Consider the following 27,418-nt stretch of genomic DNA (forward strand, 5'->3'; position numbering starts at 1 on the left):
TGGCCACTCACGGTAGCTCATGCGACCGGCCACTCACTGTAGCTTACTGCAGCCTATTGCAGCCCCACTGTAGCCTACGCCATCTCCGGTGACCCAAGGCATCCCAGCTCCAGGTTGAGCTGTTGTTCACCATCTTAGCTGTAGAGGACAGTGTCACTGGCCCATGTGGTATCCGGAACCAGCGGCCCAGCTGTTCATGCTCCCAAGCCAACTCTTAACCAATGAGCCACTCGGCTGGCCCAGCAATTGTTTTCAATTTTTTCTATCTGTCCTTGGTTTCATTTCTCCTCTTTCTCTGCCAACTTTTGGATTACTTGTGTCTTTCAAATTCTATTTTATCTCATCTGTTGGCTTATTAGTTGTAACTCTGTCATGTTATTTTAGTGTTTGCTTTAGAGTTTATAGTATATACTATTGTTTATAGTATATATGCTTTAAGGTATTACAGTGTACTTTCAAGTGGTATTATACCACTTCGTATATAAAAACCTACAACACTACACTTCAATTTCTTCCCTCCTGGCCCCTGTTCTATTGCATGAATTTTAATTCTGCACATTACAAACTCCGCAACATATTATTAGTTTTTTATTTAAACAGTTATATTTTAAAGAGATATAAATAACAGGGGAACAAACTTTTATACTTATGTGAATACCATTTCTGGCAGTATTCATTCCGTTGTGTAGATCCTTGGGTTTATTGTTGCTATAGTTACCCCAGGCACACCACACACTTCAGATTCCTCAAATGTTATTTGTGGTTAGGGTATGGACTTATTTGTCCAAATGTTTTTCTCAATCTCTGCTCCACTCTCCCTTTGAAGTCTTCCCTGCTCTGTGTCAGAAGGTCTCTCTCCATGCTCCGGTGGCTCTCCCAGCAGTATTCGACTGTTACTCATTAGTCAGTGCTTGTTAGTTAGCTGGGAGGTGGGGTAGGGGCTGAGGGGTGAGGGGTGAGGTGTTTGGTTATGAATACTCCTCGGTCAGGCAGGTACTATTAATATATCCCTGGGTCTTTCAGGGTGTGACCTTCGAAGTGTTTCTGTCCATTCCCCAGCAGTAGTTCTGGGCCCAGCACATACTCCACCCCTCCCCCAGGATCGGAGGCTTGGCTTTTAGTCGGCTAGCTTTCCCCAGCTGTGTTAGATTTACCAGCCCCTAAGGATGTAAGTGCTCATTGCCCTGCCTCCAGGAGTTGGTTCTGCTTTTCTTTTTTTTTTTTTTTTTAGCTGAGCCATCCTGCCACCTGATGGCAGCTCAGCGGCAGCTCAGCTCAGGCAGGGACTCAAACCGCTGTTGCTCAGAGCTCACACTCTTGAGCAACCTCTTAACCAGCTGAGCTACTCGGCCGGCCCTGCTTTTGTTCTTTAGGAGAGATGGGGCACTAGGATCTGTGCATAGTTTCAGGCCTTTCCTGTAGAAACTGATATTCCCCTCCGCCAGGTCTGTGCCCTCTCAAGATTTACACTAATCTTTGAGTGCCCAGTGAGATCATTGGAGAAAATTCTGCAAGTGGATGCAAATTTCCTTTACATCTGTGGTCCCCAGGGTTTCTACTTCCTCTTGCAAGCCCACGCATACTGAACCATGAACAATTTTAGCTGATTTCTCCCTGCAGGTGTTTACCAATGCCTGCCCCAGGTAAGCAAGTATTGGGAGTCCCTTCTCTCTTTGTAAGTGCCTATTTTTTCTTAGATTTCAGATTGGGTGTTACCTTGTGAACTCAGCTCTCTCATGAGTTCAAGAAAAGTTGTGAATTTGCATGTTTTCCAGATATTTTTAATCTTGCAAGTATGGAGATGGCACTCTTTCTAGATTTCTACATCTCAAGCAGAAAATACTTTTAACAGCTGTATCGAGTTCCATCGTGTCAGTATAATGCTTTATTAACCAGTTTTAATTATTTAATATTACATTTGTTATCTACTGTTGCTTAACAAATTACCCCCAAACTTATCAGCTTAAAACAACAAACATTTATTAATCTCGTGATTGTCTGGTAATGAATTCAAAAGCAGCTGAGTTGGGTTCTTCTGGCTCTGGGTCTCTCATGAGGTTTCAGTCATACAGCAGCTGGAGCTAAAGTCCTCTGTAGGCTTGACTGGGCTGGACAATCTACTTTCAAAGTGGCTCATTCACATGGCTGCTGGCAACAGGTTTCCCTTCCTGCCACGTGGGTCATAGGGCTCCTTCAGTGTCTTCTCAACATGGTAGCTGGCTCCTTCCACAGTGTACTATACAAGAGAGAGAATGAGAAAGAAGCCAAAAATGCTTTTTATAACCCAGTCTTGAAAGTCTATTACCATCACTTCTACCACATTCTATTTATTAGAGTCACTACTACAGCCCACACTCAAAGGGAGGAGTGTTGATTTGGGGATACATTTTAACGCTATCATGGACATTTAGGTTGTTCTGCATCTCCCATCACTTCTTTTCCTCGTACAAGTAATGTTAAAACGAACACGCATGTGTGTGTGGGGTGTGTGTATGTGTGTATGTGCATGTGTATTCATTTGTATGAGTATATCATTAAAATAAATTCCTAGAAGTGGACTTGCTGGATGAAATCATATACATATTTAAAATCTTTGATTGCCATTGCAAATTGTTTTCCAAAATTCCAGGACTAATTTACACTCTCACCAATATTGATTTTGGTTTTCCTATAACCTCTCCAACACCGGATATTATCAAAGTTTTATATATTGGACTGTCTGATAATGAAAAATTATACCTCATTGTTTTGCTTCTTTTTGTATATTTATTAGATTTTGAATTTATTTTCCTGTGTATATTCATGTTCTTTGCCCATTTCTTTTTCTATTATTGTTATTGATTTGTAAAGACTCTTTATATACCAACGAAATAGTCTTTGCCATATGTTTTGAAAATGTATTTATGATTTAACTGTTCTTTTTTTTTCTACATATAAGTTTTTGCCTCTAACATACCCTAATTAGTCAAGATTTTCTTTTGTAGCTTCTGGTTATAGTTTTCGCCTGAAAAGATTTTACCCTATTCAAAATTATTTTTTACATATTTTGACTTTCATGATTCCTTTAAGTCATATAGTTGAATAATATAAGTTATTTTAAGGTCTGAGGTAAACTCATTATTTTTTTCCACATTGCTATCCAATGGTCCAAGCACCACTTTCATACATAATTTATCTTTTTTTTTTCAGAACTAATTCAAAATGCCTCTTTTTATACTCTGAATTCTGAGATGTATTTGGATCCATTTCAAGATTTTTATACTTTGTTCCTCTTATGTTTGTTTAGTCCCACAATACAGTAAGTCCTCACTTAACATCAGAGACAGGTTCTTGGAAACTATGACTTTAAGAGAAATGGTATATAATGAAGCCAATTTACCATAGGCTATCGAAATAAGCAAGAGTTAATTTCCTACAGTATGTTTCTGGTCACAGAAACATCACCAAACTTTTAAACAAAGACCCCAAACACTTCTAATATTAAACATTAAAGTAAATGTGAGCTATGCACACATTTAAGAAAGATGAACAAAAACAAGATAATTATTTTCCAACCCACGTCTTCCAATTCAAGGTTGTGGGGGGCTGGAGCCTATCCCTGCAGCTCAGGGTGCAAGATGGGAACCAGCCTGGACAGGAAGCCCCTCCATCAAAGGGCACACTCACACACACCCACATTCACTCAGACTGGGACACCTGAGATACGCCAATTCACCTCACATGCACATCTTTGGAATGTGGGGGGAAACCGGAGTGAGGACCTGGAGCACACCTATGCAGACATGGGGAGAACATGCAAACTCCACACAAACAGTGGTCCTAGCCAGGAATTGATTTTTTTTTTCTCATCAATGAAACAACATTGAATCAAACAACATTATTTTCAGGATCTGATGTATGTGTTCCCTGGCAAATTAAAATATGATATAAACTTATAATTTTTGCTACTTTAATAGCCATATTTGGAAGTTTATCCATAAAAACCACTAGCAGATTAAAGATACAATTAATAAATATTTTCTAGTGAATCAGTGAAATTATGTTTTATAAAGCTTTCTAACCTCTGACAATAAACTTGGAACTCAAGAGGTACTTCACACATGTTGAAAGAGTAAGCAAATGCTAGTGTGGCAATTAGCATCCTGGCCTACGAGTTGAAAGACCTGGATCTAGTCCCTGCTTTGATGCAGGCTGGCTGGGTGACACTGACACATAGTAAGTAATCAAGAAGGTAGCCTCGGAGCTACATTCCCAGCCCCTTTTGTAGCTTCTTGTGCCCATGCAACAAAGGTGTTGTGTGCCATCTGCAGGTGGCCTTCAAACATTGCACATGCAGCCTTCCAAGTTCTTTCTGCTTCCTGCGAGCTGGAAATTGGACATTCTGAGACCTGCTTTTTGACTTTGTAGACAAGGACAATGTTCCAGGCGATGGTGGAAAAACTAGAAAGAAGCAACCTGGGACTTCAAATGTGGAGCTGAGCAGCCTGCATATCCAACCAGGGCTGTTTCGTGAGACAGAAATATTCTTTAAAACACTATATTGTTGGCTCTGTTACAGCGGCTTATCCTTTCCCTTTACCAATAAATACACAAGGGATATTACTACATTCCACAAAGAAAAGGGTTCCGTGGTCAAATAAGCTTGGGAGATGATGACTTTAACAAAAGTATACAGACTTCCTTCTGCATGCGTTCTCAGATCCTTTAATCTACTAATTGGGGTCAACCAAGGGAGGAATAGAATATGCAGAATTTTAAAAATGTATTTATTATTAGATAATTTTGTTGTTGTGGGATTAACTCATTGAACTCTTACTCTCTTCTGGCTATCCTGCAAAACATACTCTGGGAAATGCTGGTTTAGAGGATCTCTGGGTTTTCTCATTATTTCCTCATGCATGGCTGGTGTTGAGTATGGACTCAGACTCCCGCCAGACTTCACAGACCCAGGGCTGGCTTCAGCCAACGTCCTTTCACTCCTCAGCAACAGGCTGAACTCTGAGTCCCTCTAGTGGGAAACAAGCAACATTATAAAGCCATGGATAAGTTGAACAACTTGGAAAAGAAAGCTGAGGATTTTATTTGATTGTTTTAGATTCTTTTCCATTGACTCAAATGGAGATGACACAAATTTCACTCACAGAAGAGCCACCTTTCCCTTCCCTGTTTTTAAGAAGTCTAAAAAATTCACAACTACTTCCTGAGTGAGCTGTGTGTCCAGGCCCTAGGGCAGGGGATGCGGTGTCTGCTGGGGGCCTACTGTATGTCTGCCATGGCTTTACGAGAGTTATTCCACTGTTCCTGTCCCATACCGCAGTCCACCATGAACTCAGAAGGAGTCCCCAAGCCTAACTTTCTCCCCGAGGACACCTACAGGCAGAGCAGCAATGTGGGGCTTGGGCAAAGAAGCCGGAATGGAAGGTCAGAGCGGACCATCCTGGAGTACCCGGACATGGCATCTGGGAACACCAGCCATGATGACTGGTATTGAAATGGCTCCTCTGGTCACCCACCTGTGATGTGAGGTTAGCGGAGAGGGTTGTCCTGCAAGGACTTAGAGGTCTGGACTCTTTGCACTCAGCCAGCACCATCAAGTGAGGCCATTTCAAATATTCAGAAAACGACTAAGTCCAAAAGATTGAGAAAGCTTACTTTTCTTTCCTCTCTCACTTTCACGTGTCCTTCCCATCGCCGCCTTCTTTTCCTTCCTGGGTGCTTTCTCCCGCTTCCAGAACAGGCTTGGAGGAACATGTTTCGTAAGTGTCGTCCAACTGGAAAAGTCCAGAGAGCTGGAAGGGAGGGGACAGTCGTGCGCCCTGAGTCAGCAGCGGTGATCCTGGCTGGCAGGGTGGGGCCCCCCACCCCAGCCCTTCTAGCAGGCCGCTCAGGGTCCCAGTAGAAGCCCCCTCATTATGGCCAGAAACCAGCGCATTGCTAAGGAGCTGGAGACGTGGGCCATGCTGGGCTGGCAGGGGCTGAGCCACTTTGCAGGCACAGTGACCTCAGCTTCCTGGGTTAGGCCAGGTCCTTAGGGGTGAGAATCACGAAAAGGAGGGAGAGGAGGCAGGGGAAGCTCATGAACTGGAATGAGGGAGAATATGAAAGAGGCAAAAAGGAAATAAATTACAGTCAAGGCGCTGCTCTCCTTCTCCACATCTTCTGCCCCTTCACAGTCGTCAAAGGTTTCCATGGAAATAAACTCCCTGCTGGAGCAGCCTTGGGAAAGAAGGGAAGAATCTGGGGGAGGGGACCTGAGGGGGACAGGGGTGGGAGTAGGGACCCTGCTGCCAATGACAGGTGTTCCCCGGAACCCATGCTCCCCATCTCTAACTTCTACTCTCAGGACCGGACTGCTTCACCTGGGTGGCGAGGGGGTGGGTCTGTGGTCTCCCGGTTCCCTTTCCCAGCTCTGAAATTCTGTAACTGTGACGAGAAGACGTGTCCACGTGGTGTTCCTAGCCCTATCTCCTGTCCTCCAAAAAAACCCCTCATTGTCTTTTGCTTGATTACCTTTCCACCTTCCGTCCTTCCTCTCCTCCTTTGCCACCCTCCTCTCTTCCTTGCCTCTGCTGCTCTCCCTAATTCCTGCCCACTTCTCTTCTCATTGGCAGCCTCTGCCACATGTCACTGCGCTCCCCGTGGGAAATCCAGAGGGACTAGTCCACCCTGCCTCCCTGTCCGATGAATGGATTAATTGACCAATCGTCACCACTGTGTGCCTGGTATGTGCCCAGGCTGTTCCACACTGTGGGGAACAGCAACCCCCACAAATATTGAAGCTGCTCTGTGCCTGGGGGGATGTCAGGACAACCGTGTAAGGCCTTAGCCCCATTTTACAAACGGGGAAACTAAGATGAGAAAGGAATCATCACTTGGCCGAGTTCCCTTGGCCTGTAAGCCCTGCCGCTGGAGTCTATGACATTCCTGCTCTTTACCCCACTCTCTAAAGAGGCGTCTCTGCCCCACACTTGCTCACAAGGCAGGTCAGGGAGGCAGCAGAAGGATCCCATAGGCAGCCCCAGGCCCGGTGGCAAGGGAGTGATCCATCCCCAGGGAACCTGTGTGTGGGAGCGTTTCCTGGTCAGGTGAGAATTCGGGGGGGGGGGGGGATATGGGGAGGCAAGGCATTTGGGGCCGAGGAATGGCTGAGGACAGGGAGCAGAAGGAGCCTGCAGCTGGGGGTGCGCTGCGGGCTCAGTTATCTTTGGGAGCAGGTGGCAAGCAAGTGGGAGGCCCCCAACCGGCTGCTCAGAGCACACACTCCCAACCCCGCGCTTCCTTCTAAGGGGGGGTGCAGGCAGCACAGGGAGCAGCCGGAGGTTCCCTTCCAGTCTGCCAGCAGAAACCTGCCTGACACCCGAGGTTTCCAGGCAGCTGGACAGTCCTCTCAGATTGAAGCAAAGCATGGTTTAATTCCTGGTCCCAGAACACGGTAGGGGTGGGGCAGGGAGGGCAGAGGAGAAACTGGCTCAGAGAGATGCCTCCCACAACCCTCCTCCAAATGTGACTCAGAGGTATTTGAGGAGACCCCCAGAGACCCCTCTTTAGGGTGGTCATCTCATCTGGGCCCCCTGTGTTGGGAGCAGGCAGTGAGGATGAGGAATGGCAGTCCTGCCCTTGACCACCCCCTGTGTGAACACAAAGGGTTGTGTCTCCAGGGTCTGCAGCCTCAGTGCCCCAGACAAGGCTGGTGCCAGGGACCCCAGAGCCACCTGCTGGGAGGCTGGGGGTGTGGTCTCTGGCCTCCATCAGCCACAGAATACCCACAGCCTGGGGTGGGAAGGGCTGGGAGGCAACAGGGAACTGAAGGACCTGACAAGTTCCAGGCGCTCCACAGTGCAACCGAAGGGAGATGCAAAGTTTACATCCCAACACAGTGTGCACACTTAAGTACATTTGTAAAAGTAAAACAAAAGTTTATGGAACAATATTACCATTATAGTGTGTGATGTCATCTATTACAGCAATACCTTGGTTTGTGAGCATACTTTGTTCTGGAAACAAACTGCTCGTATTGCAAGACATCGCTCATTTACCACGTTAAAATGTATTAGAAATATTTGCTCATCTTGCAGAACACTCACAAACCAAGTTACGCACAATCCAAGGTTTTACTGTATTTTGTTCTGTTCTATTATTTTATTCTATTGTGTCCTACTCTGGGAGATAGTGGAGGAGAGGGGCTGTGGGAGCTGGTGGGGTCACCCACAGTCACCCCACAAGACCCTTTGAGGGAGAGTTTCTCCTGAGACAAACTGCTGCTGCTCTGCATGTGCCCTCAGGTGTCTCCCCCACAGTCCCTGGGCTCTGGGCAGCAGAGACAGTGCCCTACTCACCTAGTATCCCCCATGAGTCCTGAAAGGAACCAGAATTCTTAGAACCAGCAAACCCTGGAGAACGTCCCTCAGTCAAGCCCCTGGTTTTATAGGGGAGGAAAGTGTAGCTCACGGGCTGCCATTTACTGTACCTTTGTTATGTCCACATTTAATCCCTTCCCCTTGGACTCAATGGCCTGGTTTCTGTGATACTAAGAGTCTTAGGTACTGTCTTAGGTATTATGGAGGTGACAGCACTGAGGGGACCCCAGGATCTTGGGCCCAGGCTCTGGCAGGTCACGGGGACATGAGTGAACAAATGAGGCCCATTGCCCGGTGGCAGGAGCAGGGGCTTTGGAGTCAGTCAGGCCTGAGTGCAGTTCTGACTTTGCCAATCACTCACAAGCTGTGTGGTCTTGGGTAAACCACTGAACCTCTCTGAGCCTCAGTTTCCTTGTCTCTAAAATGGGGATAATATCTATTTTGCAGTGTTGATGTTAGCAAAAATGTTTATAAACTAAAATGTCTGGTACATCATATAACTTTAATAAATGACACCTGTTATGATTATTGTTAATAGTAACTATAATGACACTAAACAGAAGGTCTCAGAACAGCTCTGGGCAATCCAAGTGTGCTATTATTACTCACATTTGGGGGAGATTTGTCTGCTGTTGTCTTCATCTTCGTAACTATCTGGAGGAGGAAACAAATTATGAAGGTAATAAATAAACGGCTTTAAAAGGAAACAGAGCACACACACACACACACACACACACACATCAGAAAAAACAAAACAAACCCTAGGCCCTTGACAAATATTCAATTTGTTTACAGCAATAGTTTAACTGATGGTTTCATTCTTGGACAATGAACAGAATAGTACCTTAAGGTCCAGCAGTGAGTTGGGAAAATATACCCTGAGTCTCTGGGGGCACCCCCAATCCTTGTATCAGAACAAGCATAAAGAGAGTGTTGGTGGAGAAGGACAAGAGGGATGGAAAAGGTGGGCCATGACAATTCCTGCTGCTAAGGACTGGGGGTAGTCTCTCTTCCACCAGTGAAACATCTTTATAGCTCACATCACATTAAATCCTAAACGGTTTGGAGAATTTAGTTTCAGCACTTATTGTTTAGAATTCTAATATTTAATTTTGGTTAAAATATTGAATGAAATGAATTAACAAGTGAACTCATTAGTGAGTTTAAATTATCCTCATCAGGTTGCCTGTTTTGGGCAAATTACAGGCTTTGAAGAAGTCATGGCTTTTCCCTTGCCGTGCACTAGATGGCGCCAAGGGACCACTGTCATCCTGCTAGTTCAGGGGCAGCTCTCACCCCATAGATTTCAAATGGGCAAACTCTTTATTTTCTTTCAAACTAGGTTTTTCTCTATTCCTTAGAATTGTGCAAAAAAATTTTAAGTACCAGCTCTATCACATGAACTAAAGTACATTATTTTCACATGGGGGCTGCGGGGGCAGAGAGCTGCCTTAAAGAAACAAATGTGGGGAACTAGTTGCTAAAGATAATATGCTAATAGTGATGTAGGCACTAGCCCAGATCATCTCACTTAATTCTCACAGGAAGACTTTACAGTATTACCATTTTGTACAATACATGATGAAAAGAGCTTAAGAACAAAAAGGTTAAGGAATTCATCCAAAGAAATGGAGCTGGATTTGAGCTGGGGTCTGTCAGCCTTCAGTGCTTGAGCCCTTAACGGTTGTGCTGTGCTCCTCACCAAGTTCCTTCCCTGTCTTCTAGGAGTTAACCCAAGGGGTCCCTTTCTGCCCAGTCCCTCCCAGTAGCTCTCCAGAGCTCACAAAGGAGCAATCCCCAGGATGTTTTCATGGGTAGGAGGCTAGATTAGCATCTTTTGCTTGCTGGCCCAGAGTGTAAACTTGAACATCTAGGTTGGTCTATATCTGAAGTGTCCGTTTCCTTTGCAAACCTGTCTTTGGCCCAGAGGAAGGGAAGCAGTTCCAAGCATTCAAGTAATTGTTTTCAGATTCTACATATTCTCATGGAAACTTTGTGTGTGTGTGTGTGTGTGTGTGTGTGTGTGTGTGTGTGTGTGTGTGTACATTTTGCGTCATCAAAGTCCCAGCCAGCTTCAAGGGAAGTCTGAGCTGGCTATCTAGTGGCTAGGAACTGAGGTCAAAGAAATTTCACAACTGGGACACCACCTCCTACGGTAGCTCAGCAACCAGCTGCTCTCAAATGTTCCGGGTTGGAACAGGCCCACCATTGGGTGGTAGGCGTAGAGGACAAGCAGTTGGTTTCAGTCAAAGCCTTGACCATTTCAATCAGAGATTTAAAGGGAATTTTTCAATAAGACTAAAATATAAAGCCCCCCAAAGTGTTTGTGTAATATGGCATCAAATTTTTTAAAAATATGCATTGCTATAACAAAAAGTCTGGGTAAAATATTTACAGTGGTTATCTTGTTTATGTCTGATTTGCATTTTATTTCTGTTTTTGATAATCTACATACACGCGTATGTATTCTCTTTATAATCAGAAAAGGAAACCTCAAATAGTTAAAACCAATTGGTCAGCTATCTAAAATAACCCACAATTTCATCAGAGACGACTGTTGGCTAGAACTCATTTTCTTCATCATAAGAGGGCATGAAATAATTTTGAATAACAAAAAAGTAATAAGAAAAATAATGAAAGTAACTACATTATCTAAGTCTAAAAGGAAATCCCACAAAAAAATCAGCAAACAATCCTAAGTACTACACTAGATGGTTCACGGGAATTAAAGCAGTCCTACCACCCCCAAGACCCTGAGGGACCAGACAAGGGACCCACAGGCCAGTAAGGGGTCAGGGTGGGGTATGGGGGAGGTGGGGCTATGGCTCTCAAGGGTTAGCAGAGAGGTTCTTCCTCTGAGACCTTTGTGGCAGAACAGTTATTCGCATTTTATGTATCTTTCAATGGCTAGGGCTTTGCAAATCAGGGACAAAACTTAATTCAGAATTCAAAATTTTCAGCACAATCCAAGCTAGTAAAATCCTATGAATTTAACTCCTTTATGTTAACCAATAGCACCAGAAAAAGCATACTCATCTGTTCTGTAAGAGCCATCATGAAATTGCTTGGGTTCTTTGGAGAATTCCCACCTTACCACCCTCTCCCACCCAGACCTTATTTTTACTGGCATGAGGCACCCTATCACTTTATCTTTTGACCAGTAGGCAAAGAAAGCAGTTGCCATACTAGAGGAGCTGATCATCATGAAGTCAGGCTGTTACAAAATAGAGGCAGAGAGGAAGGTGTCTGGTGCTCTGGTGACTCACTGGGACATTTCCCAATACTCCCACGCCCACTTATAATTGTAAGAGTCTGGGACATCTACTATGCATGTCACCAGCAGAACTGCCAGACGAGGATGAGGAGGAACTAGAATTAGTGGGAGAGACATGATGACTTAAAGGCACAACCCGAGGACCAACTGCAGCAGCAGGTGGCAGACAGATTTAAGTAGGACTCTTACTATGTCTTGGGGTGGAGATGTCCTTGTTGGGAACCAACACCTCTAGACCCACTGAGATGAAAACTGCAGGGATGGGGGATATGATAGTGAATAAGGTCACAACCCATTTGACCTCTTAGCTGCCAGATTCATATAATTCTGCCTACTGGGGACACGGTGCCATTAAAATGGCCGTTGGTTCAAGATATATACTACATCCTGAAGGTTAGTAGCCTAACCTTGCAGTGTCATGTCCAAAACTGATGACCTTAAGTTAGAAAGATGGAGACAGAAGGAAAAAAGGAAGGCACCTTGGCAAGCCACATCCTTAGGATTTGGGCTATGGAGGAGTTATAATTCTATCAATTGGCTCGTATCTGCAGATTTATAGATTGTGCCAATGTTAACCCTTCTGTACTCAAGCAAAGGGCCTTTGAAAGGTGTCTTGAAGTGACCCTTGGCACAGGAAAAAAGGAGTTAAATGCCTCAAGAACAAAACATACTTTATGACTAGACAAGGTTGATAGGCTCAATTTTCTAAGAGTCTGAAGAGTCTCCTGTGAAATAAATAACTTACAAAGTTGAGAATGGAATTCCTCTCACCCCTCTCCTCACCCGGAAATAAAGGCTTTGACCTTTAAATGCATGTGAGTGGATGAATCACCAGGAGACAGATCTGCCATCGCAGATGATGGCTCTGCAGCGTCCAAGAGTCAACAGAGGGTGGGAGAGGGATGGAGGACAAGAGGACACATGCACAGGGGGAGGAGAACTGTGGGGAAAGGGGGCAGAGACGCCCCTGCCCTGCCCACTGAGGCTCTTCTCTGGCCGCCCCTAGAGACTCTATCCTGGAAACAGTGAGATGGTGGGGTATGTGCCCATAGCCAAGGGGCTTCTGGGGAGGTGACTCCGTAAGCCCTGCCGTCTGTGAGGGCTGGTGCTCAAGTGCACCTTCCTGAGTCTCCAACTATCTTGCAAGAACACAGTTCAGGCAGCCCTCCCTGGTCCCAGGGGCGTACCCAGGCGATAGGTCTCCTTGGGACAAGAACCTCAGCCAGACATGGGTGTGAATCCCTCCTCTGCTGCTCACTCCCGCGTGATCTTGGGCAGATTCCCAATCTTACTGCTCTGTTGCTTCCCCATCTGTTAGAGGGGCAGCAGTGACCTTGACGGGTTGTCATGCAGATTTGGTGAGATGTGCACGCATCTAAAGCACCTGGGACCATCTGGTGACGCAAACACTTGATACATGTTAGCTCTTTCGCTGTGTGTGCATGGACTATGAAGTGGGCCCCGGGGACCCAGGTTGGGTAAAGAACCCCAAGAGACTTTGGGGATACACTCAACAGTGGCCTCCAGATTCCCTTCCTCCTCTCTCTCCCCTTTCTCTCTGACGCATGCTAATTCATGGTTTTACACCCACTCCCCAGCCCCGGGTTCCAGACCTGGATGTCCACCTGGACATTCCACCTGGATGTCCAACAGCGCACAACATGCCCATAACTGGACTCAGGGTCTTTCCCCAAAACCAGCTCCTGCTCCAGCGTTTGGGTCTCAGGAACCAGCACCATCACTGCTGACCCTCTCCCTCAGACCAGCCCCACTTCCAATCTAACAAGTGACCTTCTTCATTCTACCTCCAAAATAGCCTCTGTCCTTCTCTCCACCCCCACTGTCCCCTAGAGTCCAAGCTAAACTACCTCTTCTCTCCACAGCATTGCCTCTCTCTCTGAACAGGGAAATATTTTCCCCATAGTGCTGAAAATAAAGTGAAATCCCCCAAAAGGAGGTAGTTCTCCCTGGACTCTTAAACAGCAGCCCCCAACTGGACTGTTGGGATCCGCTCCCACCTCCTTCCATCCACACTGCCAGAGGTGGGGCACACAAAGCTGCAAACCCAGCCATGATCCGTCAGTGGCTTCCTGCTGCTCTTGGGAGAAAGCCGCAGACCCTGGACTGCTTACTTATGCAGCTAGTGTAGTGCCTGTATTCTTTCTCCTTCTCCTTTTCCTGTCCTCGCCATTGGAGCCCCTGCCACAGGGGCTTTACTCATCTGTCGTCTCCCAGCTGAAAGGCGAGTCCAATATCAGGGGTCTTCTTTCATTTGAATTTTTCTAACTAGAAAAGCAAGCTGGGATGTGACTTAATCAGAGACAGTATTGGGGAATAAAGCCAAATATTTAGGAGAAAATATGATTTTAGCTTTTCTTGAGAAAGTTTTCCGCAAGCCAATACAAAGTCTCCATGGAAAACGAAACATAAACATGTCATACCTCCCTGAGATTTGGCTACAATTACAGGGACAGGCTTTAACATGCAAAGAAAATTTAGGAACCAAATTCTATGAACTCTCACCAGCCAAGATCTTTCTCAGGACTGTACTAAGAAGAAAATAGGTCATGTGTTTTTTTTCCAAATACAAATATTTGTAACAAACACACACATCCCAATTGAGAACCACTGTTTCATTGAATGGCATTGCTATTAATATTTGTTGACTAAGACTGAACATCTAATTTCTTAATTATGTGACCACCTTCCTGTTAATTAGCCATTTCATGCTTCATAGAGTCAAAGGCCTGGAAGTCTGATGAAGAAACTTACATTAGTTAGCCTTGCCCTGGAGTAGAAGGTGGGGTCTGTGTAGCTTTTGTCAATGACTTTTTGTACTTTGTAGGGGCTCAATAAATATCCTCGTATTTTGAACTGAAACTTCTTCCAGAGGCCTTTTCTAAATAAGTTACATGCCCAAATACATAGTCCATGTCCCACCAAATTAATCACATAATAGTCCAAAACCAAAATCTCAACTGCTAAGTAACTCCCCAAGAGTTTGATTGTGGGCAAAAGCATAAAGTAGAAAGTCTTTTGGAAAAGGTTATCTTTAATTTAAATAGGCAAGGAAAGAAAAGATGACAACAAAAAAACAGCACATTCAATGAATGCCCCATAAACATATAAAATACAAAAACGCTTCCACACTTTTTTTCTTCTTGATCCCTTACCCAATTCTGCCTACCAGAAAACTGACACAGAAAGAAATTAAGGGTGAAATCTTGTGGAGAAGCGCCTAGATCAAGTGCTCCTAACCTTTCCATGGAAAGCTTTGAAAGGAGCTATTCATAAATCTTGGATAGAGCAAGAAATACAGTACCACCATCCACTGCCTTTACTCCAAGGAAGACATTCATTATGTCAATACTCTTACCCCTACAACCATTTCCTTAAGAGGTCAGCTTTTCTTTCCAAAGAGGGAGTCACTTCTCAATGTGAAATATTTGCCCTTCATTTAAATTCTGGCCTAATCAGATCTATGCAAATGAATAGCAGGAAATCAATTTCATACCTTTCTTCTCTGTCACATAATCAAGGAAGGGCTGAGGCTCAGGCAATGTCTTCCTCAGCTTCTAAGCTGCTGGTATCAGCCATTGCTTCCATGCCCCCCCTCTCCCATTGGCTCCTACCTTTAATCCCACATGTGATGGGGACTGGGTTTTCCTTACTACTCCTACTAGCAGTAGTACTGGGAGCTCTTCCCATATTTTCAATCCAGGATGCAAATTCCACTTTCTTGCCTTTGCTTTAGAGAACTATACATGAACATTGAACCATTGGGGGAAAAATGGCACATGCATTCCTCCACCAGCTGGAGTGGTGCTGGCTCTTCCCGCTTCTCTTGGTCTAAAGTCTCAAGGACCTCCTTCATCCTCCTCCTTCACTTTAGTCTGAGACCTGCCCAGCTCTGTGCATTAGCATTCAACAGGGAACATTTAAGGGCACCGCTTGCTGGATTATACAGTTAACATCTAACTGGCTGCATGTCTTAGAGTGGGAGAGGTCAGGAGGAGGAATCCACTTTCATCTTCTTTTTCTTTTTTTTTTTTTTTTAGCTGAGCCATCCTGCCACCTATTGGCAGCTCAGTGGCCGCTCAGCTTGGGCCAGGAATCGAACCGCTGTTGCTCAGAGCTCTCAGTCTTGAACCAACTGAGCCACTCAGACAGCCCTACACTTTCATCTTCTTAAAAGCTGTTTCATTGGCTCAGGATAGTTCCCTCCTTCTCTTTTCCCTGTCCTGAAATGCCAACTATTATAGCAACTCTTCTGAGTTAGATTAGCTCAACAAATAAACACTTGCTAGGCACTGGAAGTCAGGGATGAATAAAGTGTGCCTTGAGCTAAACTTCATCAGAATAGTTTGCTAGCCTGACAGGATTATTCAGTGAGTTCTTTTACTTGTTTGTTCACTAAACATTTGTTGAGCACCTATACGAGGATACGGTGCCCGGCCTTTGTATAATATGAAGCCCAAGGGAAGCTCAAACTAGTGCGACAACTTCCATGCCCTAGAGGAATTCATGGTCTGGTAGTGAGAAAAACTTAATCACATCATAAAATGATAATACAGCATGTTAAATGTTGTACTAGAATGCTCCGTAAGAGTGTGGGTACAGAGGGGAGGTGGAGGGACTCAGCTATCTACCAGAGCCCTCACCCCTGCCCACCTTTACCATCTCTTTATAGTCTCTATTTGACGAGAGTTTTTCTCATACTTTCCTTTATATATGGTATTCTTTAACTCTGAACATTTTTAAAATAGCGGATTTAAATTCTTGGTCTAGGAAGTCCAATATCTTGGCTTCCTCAGTAACAGTTTCTATTGACTGAAAAATTATATTTAAAAAGGTCATATATAAATTTTGAGTTGAAAAGTATAAAAACTGAAATGAAAAATTCACTAGAGTGGCACAACAGCAGATTTGAGCAGGCAGAAGAAAGAATGAGAGACCTTAGATATAGGTCAATTGAAACTATCCAGTTTGAAGAAGAGAAAGAAAAGAGAAAAAAAATTACAGGAGCCTTAAAGACTTTTAAGACACCATCAAGCACACCAACACACACATAGTGGGAGTTCCAGAAGAATAGGAGAGAAACAAAGAGGCTGAAAAAACATTTAAAGAAATCATGTCCAAAGACTTCCCAAATTTGATGAAAAGCACTAATCTACACCTCCAAGATGATCTATAGACTCCAAGAGATATAAACTCAAAGAGATCCACACCTAGACATATCACAATCAAACTGTCAAAAGACAAAGAAAAAATCTGGAAAGCAGCAAGAGAAAAGCAACTTGTCACATGCAAAGAATCTTTAATAAGTTTAATAGCCGATTTGTTATCAGAAACTGTGGAGTTTCTTATGCACAATACAGTGGGATGACATATTCAGAGTGGTTAATGGAAAAGACTTATCAGCCAAGGATACTACATCTATGGCTAATTGACTTTCAACAAGTGTATTGTCTTCATTTGGGCTGCTCTAACAAAGCACCATAGACTGGGTGGCTTATAAGCAACAGAAATTTATTTGTCACAGTTTTGGAGGCTGGAAGTCTGAGATCAGGGTGCCAACATGGCTGAGTTCTGGGGAAGACCCTCCTCTGGGTTGCAGATTGCCGCCTTCTCATTGTATGCTAACATAGCAGAGAGCAGAAAGAGAAAGCAAGCTCTCCCATTGTATTTACAGAAACCCATTCAACAGGGTTCCACTCTTATGACCTCATCTACTCCTAATTACCTCACAAAAGTTTCACTTCCTATGCCATGACACTGGGGGTGAGGTGGGGGGCGGGGGCAGGAAGAGTTTCAACATATGAATTTGGTGGAAACAAACATTGTTATGGCACTTGAGTCCATAACAAGTGCCAAGACCATTCAGTGAGGGAAAGAATAGTCTTTTCAACAAATGGTTCAGGGACAACAAGATATCCACATGCAGAAGAGTGAACTTAGACCCCTAATTCACATCATACACAAAAATTAACTCAAAAGGGTCAAATACCTAAATATAAGAGTTAAAACTAAATTCTTAGAAGGAAACATAGGTGTAAATATTTATAACCTTGGATTAGGCAATGGTTTCTTAGCTATGACACCAAAACACAAGTGACCAAAAATAATCTATAAACGAGGCTTCATCAAAAGTAAAAACCTCTGTGCTTCAAGAGATATCATTAAGAAAGTGAAAAGACAACCCACAGAATGGGAAAAAATATTTGCAAATCATATATCTGATAAGATCTAGGATCTAGATTATATAAATAATTTTTACAACTCAACCATAAAGGACAAATAACCTAATTTTAAAATGGGCAAAGAAGTCGAATAGACATTTCCTCAAAGAAAATATATAAATGGCCAATAAGCACATGTAAGCACATGAAAATATACTAAATATCACTAGCATTAGGGAAATGCAAATCAAAACCACAATGAGCTACTACTTCACACCCACTAGGATGGCGACTGTGATAATAAAAAAAGACAATAACAAGCTGGTGTGAAGGAGAAATGGTGCTGCTTTGGAAAACAATTTGGAAATTCCTCAGAAAGTTTACATAGAGTTACCAAATGGCACAGCATATACTGGGGGTGCCAAAAAAATGTATACAAGTGGACACTTCGGTCAACGTTGCTCAAGCAATAGTTTGCCATAATCAGAAGTGTCTGGACGCTGATAGTAACCATTTTGAGCACCTCTTGTAATTGCAGAAGTCAAATGTGACTTGTATTCATCTTTTGTTATGGATATATATTGAGTATCACAATTTTAATATGTCTTCCTTTCTTAAAATGTGTATACATTTTTTGGCACCGTCTGGGCTATATATATATATATATATATATATATATATATATATATATATATATATTCCATAGGATCGCATAAAAATTTGTACACAAGTTTCCATAGTAGCATTATTCACAATATCCAAAAAGTTTAAACAACTCAACAGGTGAATGAATAAATAAATATGGTATATTCATACAATGCTCTTTTATTCAGCTATGAAAAAGAATGAAATACTAATGCATGCTACCACATGATGAACACTGAAAAAATTATGCTGAGTGAAAGAAACTAGCCAGAAAGTGCCATCATTGTATATGATTCCATTTATATAAAATATCTGGAATAAGAAAATCCATAGAGACAGAAGGTAGATTAGTTGTTGCCAGGGCCTGGGGTGAGAGAGAAGATGGGGAACAATTGCTAATGGGTATAGGGTTTTTCTGAGGGGAGGGTCATGAAAGTGTTCTGGAATCAGATAGTGGTGATGGTTGCACAACCTTGTGAATAGACTAAAACCCAATGAATTTGTACACTTTAAGAAAGTGAATTTTATGTTATATTAATTATATCTCAACTTAGAAAAAATGTAGTACAGCATCTGAAGTAGTATTGACCATTTAAATCTCCATTAACATTTTCTTGGGTGGCTTTGGGATATTGGATAGAGAAAGTTGATCTTGGCAATTAGGTGTGTTGTGGGAGACACAGCTACAAGGGACACACCCACAAAATAACCCACAAAATCTAAAGCAAGCACAGGTGCTTCCAGGTACTATGAAAATGTGTCCACAGTTATTTTCTTGGCAAGTCATTTTAACAATATCCCCAATCTGCACACTAACGACAAAGTTGTAAACAGTATAACTCTCCCGACTAAAGTCAACAGGGATAACCTTACCTTCAATATTGTTTTGTTGTTCTAGTAATAATTTACTTATTTCTGAAAACCAACAATCTCTGATTTCTTTTGAAGCTGCCTGTAATTACAGATAAGAAAATACTGTGAGTATCACATCTCATGCACAGGGCTTTTATTCTCTGGGCGACCTTTAGAATAATGAGATAGGACACACTTGTCAAGTCTTGGGAACACGGTAGGGAGAGTAGAGGTCACCTGTTGGGAATGGGCTTTACCTGCAGGATGTATTTCTCAAGTCCATTTCGGTTGCCAATTTCAAACTTTCTGTTGCTCCCCCTTTCAAGTTGGTGAATTGAAAGTGTCATCAACTGTTGTAAAGAAATAAGAACATTTTCTATACCATCAATTTCTGATTTCTAAGTTGTCACCATCAGCCTACCCTAATCCTCTCTAACCCCGTCAGCTCTCTCCTTCCATCTTCCTTCCAAATGTTTTGCTGTCCTCTGTTAATGGTCCCAAGGAGTATAAAACACAATCTGGTACAGTGTCATCTGTCTTGTCTGTTTCATAGGACAGCACAGACTACATCGTCCCATATGTAGTAGAGCTGTAGCCGCAACCTTTAAGCTAAGAGATCATCTCTCCTTTAACACCTAAGTATCTCAGAAATCTCTACATGATAGTAACTGAATTAGTATCCATTAAGAAACATACATAGCAAAAGCTACTATGAATAAATTAACAACTTTAATCATAAGAACACAAATTGTGTGTGTGTGTGTGTGTCTGTGTGTGAGAGAGAGAGAGAGAGAGAGTGTGTGTGTGTGTGTGTGTGTGTGTGTGTGTGTGTGTGTGTGATTGCTAGCTATGAAACATTCCCTATATAGGTGAGAAACAAGGCTTGATGTGGACATGGGTTCCTAGAATCTCCAGGGTCAGGATTCTTCCTATACTTGTATGCAGAAAAGCCAGTTGGAGATTATAGGCCAGCCCATGCTCTGATCACTAAGTCTTTCACTCCTCTGCCTAAAGGAAAGAGGGCACTTGTTAATTACTTTATCCAGACAGGTGGCTATACAGTCCCTGTTCTCTATTTCGCACCATGTCACCTCTATTCCAGCCCTAGCCCTGTCTAGTGACTGATGACAAGCCCTGACTCTGGAGTCAGATCTGGGTGTGGATTCTAGCTCAGCTGTGTGGTATTTGGCAAGTTAACCTCACCCCTCTAAGCTTCAGTTTCCTATTTGTAAAATAAGGATAACTGCATTTCTCTCCATAGGGTTGTGCTGACTCCCAGGTGCAATAGGATCCCTTTACCTTCATAGACTTCTTAAAGCTGTAACGTGGAGATGGGCCCTGGTCACTGGGCTCCATTCGTATCTTACAGAACATCATCCCCCTTTCAAATAGATAGATGTGCCTCTGGCTGGGCTTAAAGCGAATAAAATCCTTCATCTTATAACGATCCTTGTGAACTGTCCAGACGTTGAAAGAGTCATGCATCAACAGCTTACCCAGTTTTCCAATATCATCCTTTTGGAAACAGACACACACACAGAAAGACACTGTTAAATTACTTGACAGGGAAAGAACTCTTACGAGACTTTTCAAATTATAAACCACGCTTCTTTAAAGTTTACAATGTTAAAAGTGCCACTCGGGGGAATCCGTCACTAAATCAAAACCACAACATTGTGAGCTTTACTGAGCATGGCACCACTTAGTTATATAAGGGAACAGTTCAGCGATGTAAGGTAATAAACATAAAGCATGTTAGAAATACTTGAATTCAAGATATTAGTACTCTGATATTTTGGCTTGTAATTAATTTTAGCTAGCAGAATTCTGTTTCTTCTTCTTTGTTTTTGATACATGACACTACTTAAAAAGGGCAAGAACAACATTTTCATTATGTTCAGGAGAGACAATTTTTGCTGCATTATGGATCTTTTTTTTAAAGATTTTATTGGGGAATCGGGGGAAGGGGAACGAACAATTTGCTGTCATTTTGTTCTTCAGTCTAGTTATGGAGGACGTTGCTTCACTGGCCCGTGTTGGTATTATCATTGCACTCTTCCTGGGTGAGGCAGATCAGTCACCAGCCTCTGGACAGCCACTCACGGCGGCTGCTGGCTACACATGGTAGCTTATGGCAGCCCACTGCAGCAGGGAACTGCAGCCTACGCCGTCGCTGGTGACCCATGACAGCCCAGCCCCAGGTCGAGCTGCCATTCACCATCTTAGCTGTAGAGGGCAGTGTCACTGGCCCTCATATGTGGGATCCAAACCAGGGTCCTCTGGGTTCCAAGCCAGTTCTTAACCAACACACCGCTCGGCCGGCCCCTGCATTATGGATCTTTGATAATCCATGTGTTCCATCTGTGTCCTAACATCTGCTTCATGTGTACGAGAATCTGAGACTATGAGATCTGTTCTAAAAGGAAAAAACTTAATATGACCTAATCTTCATAACATTGTAATGGAAACGGTGATTACTTTCAATGCTATATTTTCCAGTGTGAGTGAACAGTGTAAAGATAATTTCAAACGTTAAAAATGTTTTAAAAAGTCTATTTGCCTCTCTCTCCACCAGCAAGCCCACCTTTCTCATTGAAAGTTAAAAATCCAAATGAGGTGATCCTAACTCCTCTGAGCTCTCTCTAAAGGGTAGTGGAGTGAGATGAGCTGGGAATGTGGTATTTTTAAAAAATTATGTCACTTAAAGCAGATAATCAAGAATTTATTTCCTTGAATCAAAACACCAAAAGGAAAAATTATTTGAACAGGACTAGGACAGAGAAATATTTCCCTGAGTTACATCTAGCTGAGCTAAATCCCTACAATTTCTGATGGTTAATACTAGAAATATGTATATAATGAGCTTAACAATAACCCACAGCCTTCGGATCAACTAAGAAATATGTATGTTATGTAAAATTGATTAGGCATTTTTATAGTTTATTGTTTATATTGAACAAACTGTGAATATCTTCTTTCAAGAATTGGCTATACTTCTGACATTCTAAAATAAAAATTCACAAGGAATAAACTCTAGTCATTTCTCTGATGTTTGTGGCACATTTTCTGTGCTAATTTTCTCTTTTTGCTTTGTAAGATTTGCATGTGTTAACTCCTTATGGAAAAATAAAGAGCCTCAGCTTTTAGGCCTTCTTTCCTAAAGACATGACGGTGCTGTTTTGGTTGTACAGGCTCAGCTTGACCACGTTCCAAGAGAGATGAGTGGATGGATCCAATGAGGACCTTGAGAAGTTTTTCACTCTATCCACATCCTTCAAGGAGCCATGCAAACGTAACCACTCCAGCTCTCAGTGATTGCTTTCTCCTGTTTAAACCCTTTCAACTTGTATTATATAGACATAAATAGTATAGGAAACATGTTTTAGACAAGGCAACTGGCCAAAGTAGGTGTTTAATATTTGCCACATGAACAACTGTCACCAGTAGTTTCTATTGTAAAATGTATTTATACTCCACCTGATTTAAAAAATTTGATACATCTTATAAAAATATATACGTTATGGCAGACAGGAAATAACTGAGGAAGTTAGGGTGGAGAAAAAAGATTAAGAGATGAAGAGGTTGTACATAAAACTCATACAATAAAGCCATATGAACTTGATGTGGACTCAGCTCTGACCTTCTATTCTAGCAGGCAGTGCGGAGAGAAACACAGTGAGTTGTATGATTCATTATGTCTAAAGACATACCCAAAACCAGTTGTTCAGGAAAAGCATGGAAATTCCTGTTAATAAGATGTGAAAGAAATTTCTCTCATGGGTCCTCATAAAGGGTCACTAAGTCAAATACTGAGCACATCCTCAAACACGACCCAGAACAGATAGATGAATAGATTCTAGGTAAAGCTGTCTCTAAGAACACGTTTGTCAAATGTGGAGGGATCACTTCATAGGCACAGCTATAAAAGCAATTTTTAAACAGGCCCATACAATGGGGGTGCAGGGGAAAAGTCCATGTGTACACGCTCTCATGACCTGTAGAGGGCTGGGCAGTGTTAGTTAAGATGCCTGCCACGGCCATGGCCATCGAGGAAACGGCTTTGTCCACATCCCCACTGAAGAGACAACCATGGGCAGCGATGTTTTTCTCCTTTATCACCTCCGTACTGTCCTCCTCACCCCATGTGCAACCACAGCTGTTCAACCTTAGGAGGCAACTGACCAAAGGATGTGACTCCAGTGAGGGGCCAGCCCCTGACCACAGGGGCCTGGTGTAAAAAAGATGCCAGACAGCCTGTCGGATCCTTGTCTCAACCAAGGAGAACTGCCGGGGAGGCAGTAAGCAGCAGGCGCTGTAGCTATGTGATGCTTTGTCAGAGGGCAGGGGGTGGGATGAACAGGAAGCAGCAGAGCAGTGAAGAAGGTGAGTCACCAGAAACTATGAGGAAGAGGAAAAGACACACATGGAGGGAAAGAACCAGTCTCTGGGTGGGGAGAGGAGAGGAGAGGACAGCAGGCGTGTCGTCGTACCTGCACATATAGTGAGAGCACACAGGTGAGAACCTTAACTCCCTCTCAGGCCAACGCCCCAGAGCTGCTGGGAATCCTGGAATTGTCCAGTTCCCACCTCTGGGAGCTGGGCTCTGCCACTGTTCTGGCTCCTCCTGAGGTTCAGTGGTCAGCTTTTTCAGTAAGTCTGTCATCACTGGAGGTCACTGGAGGCAATCACTGGGTCTGAGTCCACCTGCAACAGATGAGCTGCATATCCTCCAGGCGCCTTGCATAAACTTTTTCAGCACCATGCTTGTAGTGGGACCAAAGAGCCAGGATTCATGCCTGTGCGGAGGCCACCCACTGCCGGGGGAAGCCGGGGGAGGGCTTCCCCAGAGCAGGACCAAGGATGGACCAGTGGCCATCTTTTCAACCATGTATATCCTTTCTTTCCAATCAGACTGTAGTTGGTCCCAAAGCCAAAGACCATATGTACAACCTCTTGCAGATATTTGTCCATTAGAAAGTATTTTATTTATTAGCATTTAGTGAGTGCTGGGTTGACATGAAACTAGATGCTCAACAGTATTGAGGGAGCTAATGCAGTGCTGCCGCTGGGTTGAATAGCAACTCCTTAAAAACTATTGTCCACCCAGAACCTCAGAATGTGACTTTGTTGGAAATGGGGTCCCATATGTAATTAGTTAAAATGAGGTCATATTGGATTACAGTGGTCCCTAATTTAAAATCTGGTGTCCTTATAGGAAGACAAAAAAACAGACACAGAGACACACACATATAGAGAAGACAGTCATGTGAAGACAGAAGCAGAAATGGGAGGGTTGCAGCTTTAAGCCAAAGGATGCCAAACATTGCCAGAAGCTATTAAAAGCCAGGAGAGGGGCAAGGAAGTGCTCTTTCCTAGAGCCTTCCGAGGGAGCATGGACCTCCCAACACCTTGATTTTGGACATTTACCCTCCCAAACTGTGAGAGAACAGATTTCTGTAGTTTTAAGCCACCAATTTGTAGTGCATTGTTATGGCAGCTCCAGGAAATGAATACACCCCCAAACAGTTTTTCCACCAGTGACAGAATACAGTGTGGCCCTCACTTTGGGGTGTTGAAGAATCTGATGGATGTGAGCTCAGAGATAGAACAGGGACTACCCTCAAACAAATGAGCAAGTGAAAAGCTGGCATATGGGAAATGATGGCAAAAGTAAACTAGCAAATGCTACCATTTTCATGTATGGACATGTCGTGGTAAGAGCTCTGATACAGGAACTTCGGATGTGACTTCAAATAAAGAGTTTGGTTGAGAAATTGAATCTAGGGAAGATACTTTCCAGAAAGAGACCTCTTTTCATTCCTGGAAGTGACAGCTACTGTGACAGGGCTATAGACGTCTTACACAAAGAAGCAGGAAACATCTGGATAAACGAATCAGCATAAAGCCCGATTCAGAAATGGAAAGCGGAAGCCGTGGGACAGAGAAGCCTGTGATTACAATTGCCAGAAGCAGAGGGGTTTGTTCCCCGCAGCCTGATCAAGTACCCAAATAAGTTTGCATTAGGGTCCCTGTATTCAGCACCTACTAGGTGCTGGCACAGGCTAGGTGCCTTAATTATGATTGAGTCTCACTCCTTACAACCACTCTTAGACATAGGTGTCATAAGTGCAGGAAGATGCACAAGGCAGCTTCCTGGAGTCACTGAGATGACTGACTCAGCCTTACCACGGCAGCCAACACTATGTAAGGAAAGTGGGATGTAAAACAGAAATAAAATACCTGGCCCTGCCTCACAGTATAAACTTGCAATAAAAGAACTTCTTTTAATGAATTATGTAAATTTGTTCCAGGAAATAAAAATGTTTCATTCAACCTTTACTATTCAACTTTGGAACTTGCTCCTGGCAAGTCAGGATTTAAAAGAACTCTAAATGTATCTCTATTTTATACATTGGGTTGAAAAGAGGAGCAAATTTTTAGGCAAATGGAGGGAAGTAAATTACATCTCAGTGTTCCACAAAACAATCTTTCTCTTAAAAATAATTTCTAAAGAGCTTTTTGTGATTAGATAAGCCAAGGACTGAGTATACACAACAAGAAGAAAATAGAAATATCAGAGCATAATTTTTTCTAGTTGTTTTAATTGTGAATTCATCCACTCAAGTTCAATTTCTTTCCTTTAAAAAACCAGGTTAATATTGGATGTTAAGTAGAGAAGCTAAGAGGCTAATCCAAAAAACATACATACAGCATATGACGGTAAACACCTTGTGATAAAGTTCTATAAAGCTGAGGCAAAGAATCTCAGGATCATTAGATCTGAGTTAATAGTAGTTGTGTTGTTAGTAAACTCTAAACAGAAACAGATGAAGAATGTGTCGAGAGGATGGCACCTTGAACAGAGAGTGAAGAGATCCAAGAAATAGTCCAAGCTGATGTCCATCTGATCTTGGGCAAGTTAACTCTCCTTTCCATGGATCTGTTGCTCAAGCAAGAAGTTGAAAATTCCAATGCCTGCTCCTCCATAATTCAATAGGATAATACAAAATTGTCAGGATAAATTAGCTAATGTATGGGATGTAAAGCAAGCTAAAGTCTTAGCAAAACAGCAACCACAGAGTGTATGTCACAGGTGCAATTCTGAGGACACATGAGGGGAAAAATTTTTTGCACTTGGTATAAAATCTCTAAGATTTTATAAACTCATCATCTTATTTGCTCACAAGCTGGCTTGGAATGAAATTAGGGTAGATTGTTATTTACTCAAGTTTTAATCATTATTTCTCAAAATTTCCTCCTCCTATGTTACTTGCACTCAGAATAATAGCTGGGAGTTTCCTGCCCTGTGTCCGGAACATTCGTTTGATTCAGGCAAATGGATATGTAATAGGGGTAGGTGATACGTGTTCAAGAATGAAAAGAACAGAAAGATGTCTCAAAATGATTAGACAAATTGTTCCCTTGACTTTCCTTAGCTCAAGAAGGGAAAAAATTATTACCAAGAAAATGATCTCCTCTCACATGCACCTCTTGAATCATGCATCAGTAGTAGTAAGCAGAGATCACTCTGGAGTCTCAAGGGACAGTGACAGCATCACAACCAGATCACCGCAAACCCAGTGGGGCTGTTTCTGGGATACTGCACAGAGAAATACCAGGAGGGAGGGGAATAAAAAAGATAACAGTTTTTTTGCCCCTAATTAATTTGCATAGTTTGATTTATGGCAAGGAAAGAAAACAAAGGTCATTCCCTGCCCAGACCTCAACAGTATGTTAAAGTATTTTAATATTGTAGCATGTTAAAACCAGGTAAAAATGAAGAGGGGAAAAAAAGAGAAGGAAAGTATCTGCCTGAAACATAATTCTCAGAATGCTTGACCCCTGATAGCAGGCAGAATAACAGCTTCCCAAAGAGGTCCATGCCCTAATCCCTGGAACCTTACAATATGTCAGGTTACATACTGAACGATTGCAAATGGAACTATGGTTGTTGACCAGCTCACTTTGAGATGGGGAGATTATCATGGACTATCTGGGTGGATCCAATGTAATAATCACAAGAGTCCTTAAAAGTGGAAGTGAAGCTGAAGAAAACGTCAGAGTGATGCGATCAGAGCAAGAAGAACTCAACCCTTGCTGATATTGAAGGG

At 42.9% G+C, this 27,418-nt stretch overlaps 1 protein-coding gene across 1 annotated transcript in view; it reads right to left on the reverse strand.

The window, feature by feature from the left end:
* Window positions 1–1,857: 1,857 nt before the first annotated feature.
* Window positions 1,858–27,418, reverse strand: part of MCF2L2 (MCF.2 cell line derived transforming sequence-like 2) — a 170,510-nt gene continuing 144,949 nt past the window's right edge. The window contains exons 20-26 of the mRNA XM_019667780.1: window positions 23,746–23,797; window positions 20,607–20,822; window positions 19,565–19,657; window positions 19,329–19,407; window positions 8,967–9,011; window positions 5,653–5,789; window positions 1,858–2,236 (exon numbers count right to left, since the gene is read on the reverse strand). Of these exons, the coding sequence (XP_019523325.1) occupies window positions 2,138–2,236; window positions 5,653–5,789; window positions 8,967–9,011; window positions 19,329–19,407; window positions 19,565–19,657; window positions 20,607–20,822; window positions 23,746–23,797 (721 nt within the window). The 3' untranslated portion in view covers window positions 1,858–2,137. The remainder of the gene's footprint in view (window positions 2,237–5,652; window positions 5,790–8,966; window positions 9,012–19,328; window positions 19,408–19,564; window positions 19,658–20,606; window positions 20,823–23,745; window positions 23,798–27,418) is intronic.

The sequence above is a fragment of the Hipposideros armiger genome, unplaced genomic scaffold, assembly GCF_001890085.2.
Source record: "Hipposideros armiger isolate ML-2016 unplaced genomic scaffold, ASM189008v1 scaffold_14, whole genome shotgun sequence".
NCBI classification, from domain to species: domain Eukaryota; kingdom Metazoa; phylum Chordata; class Mammalia; order Chiroptera; family Hipposideridae; genus Hipposideros; species Hipposideros armiger.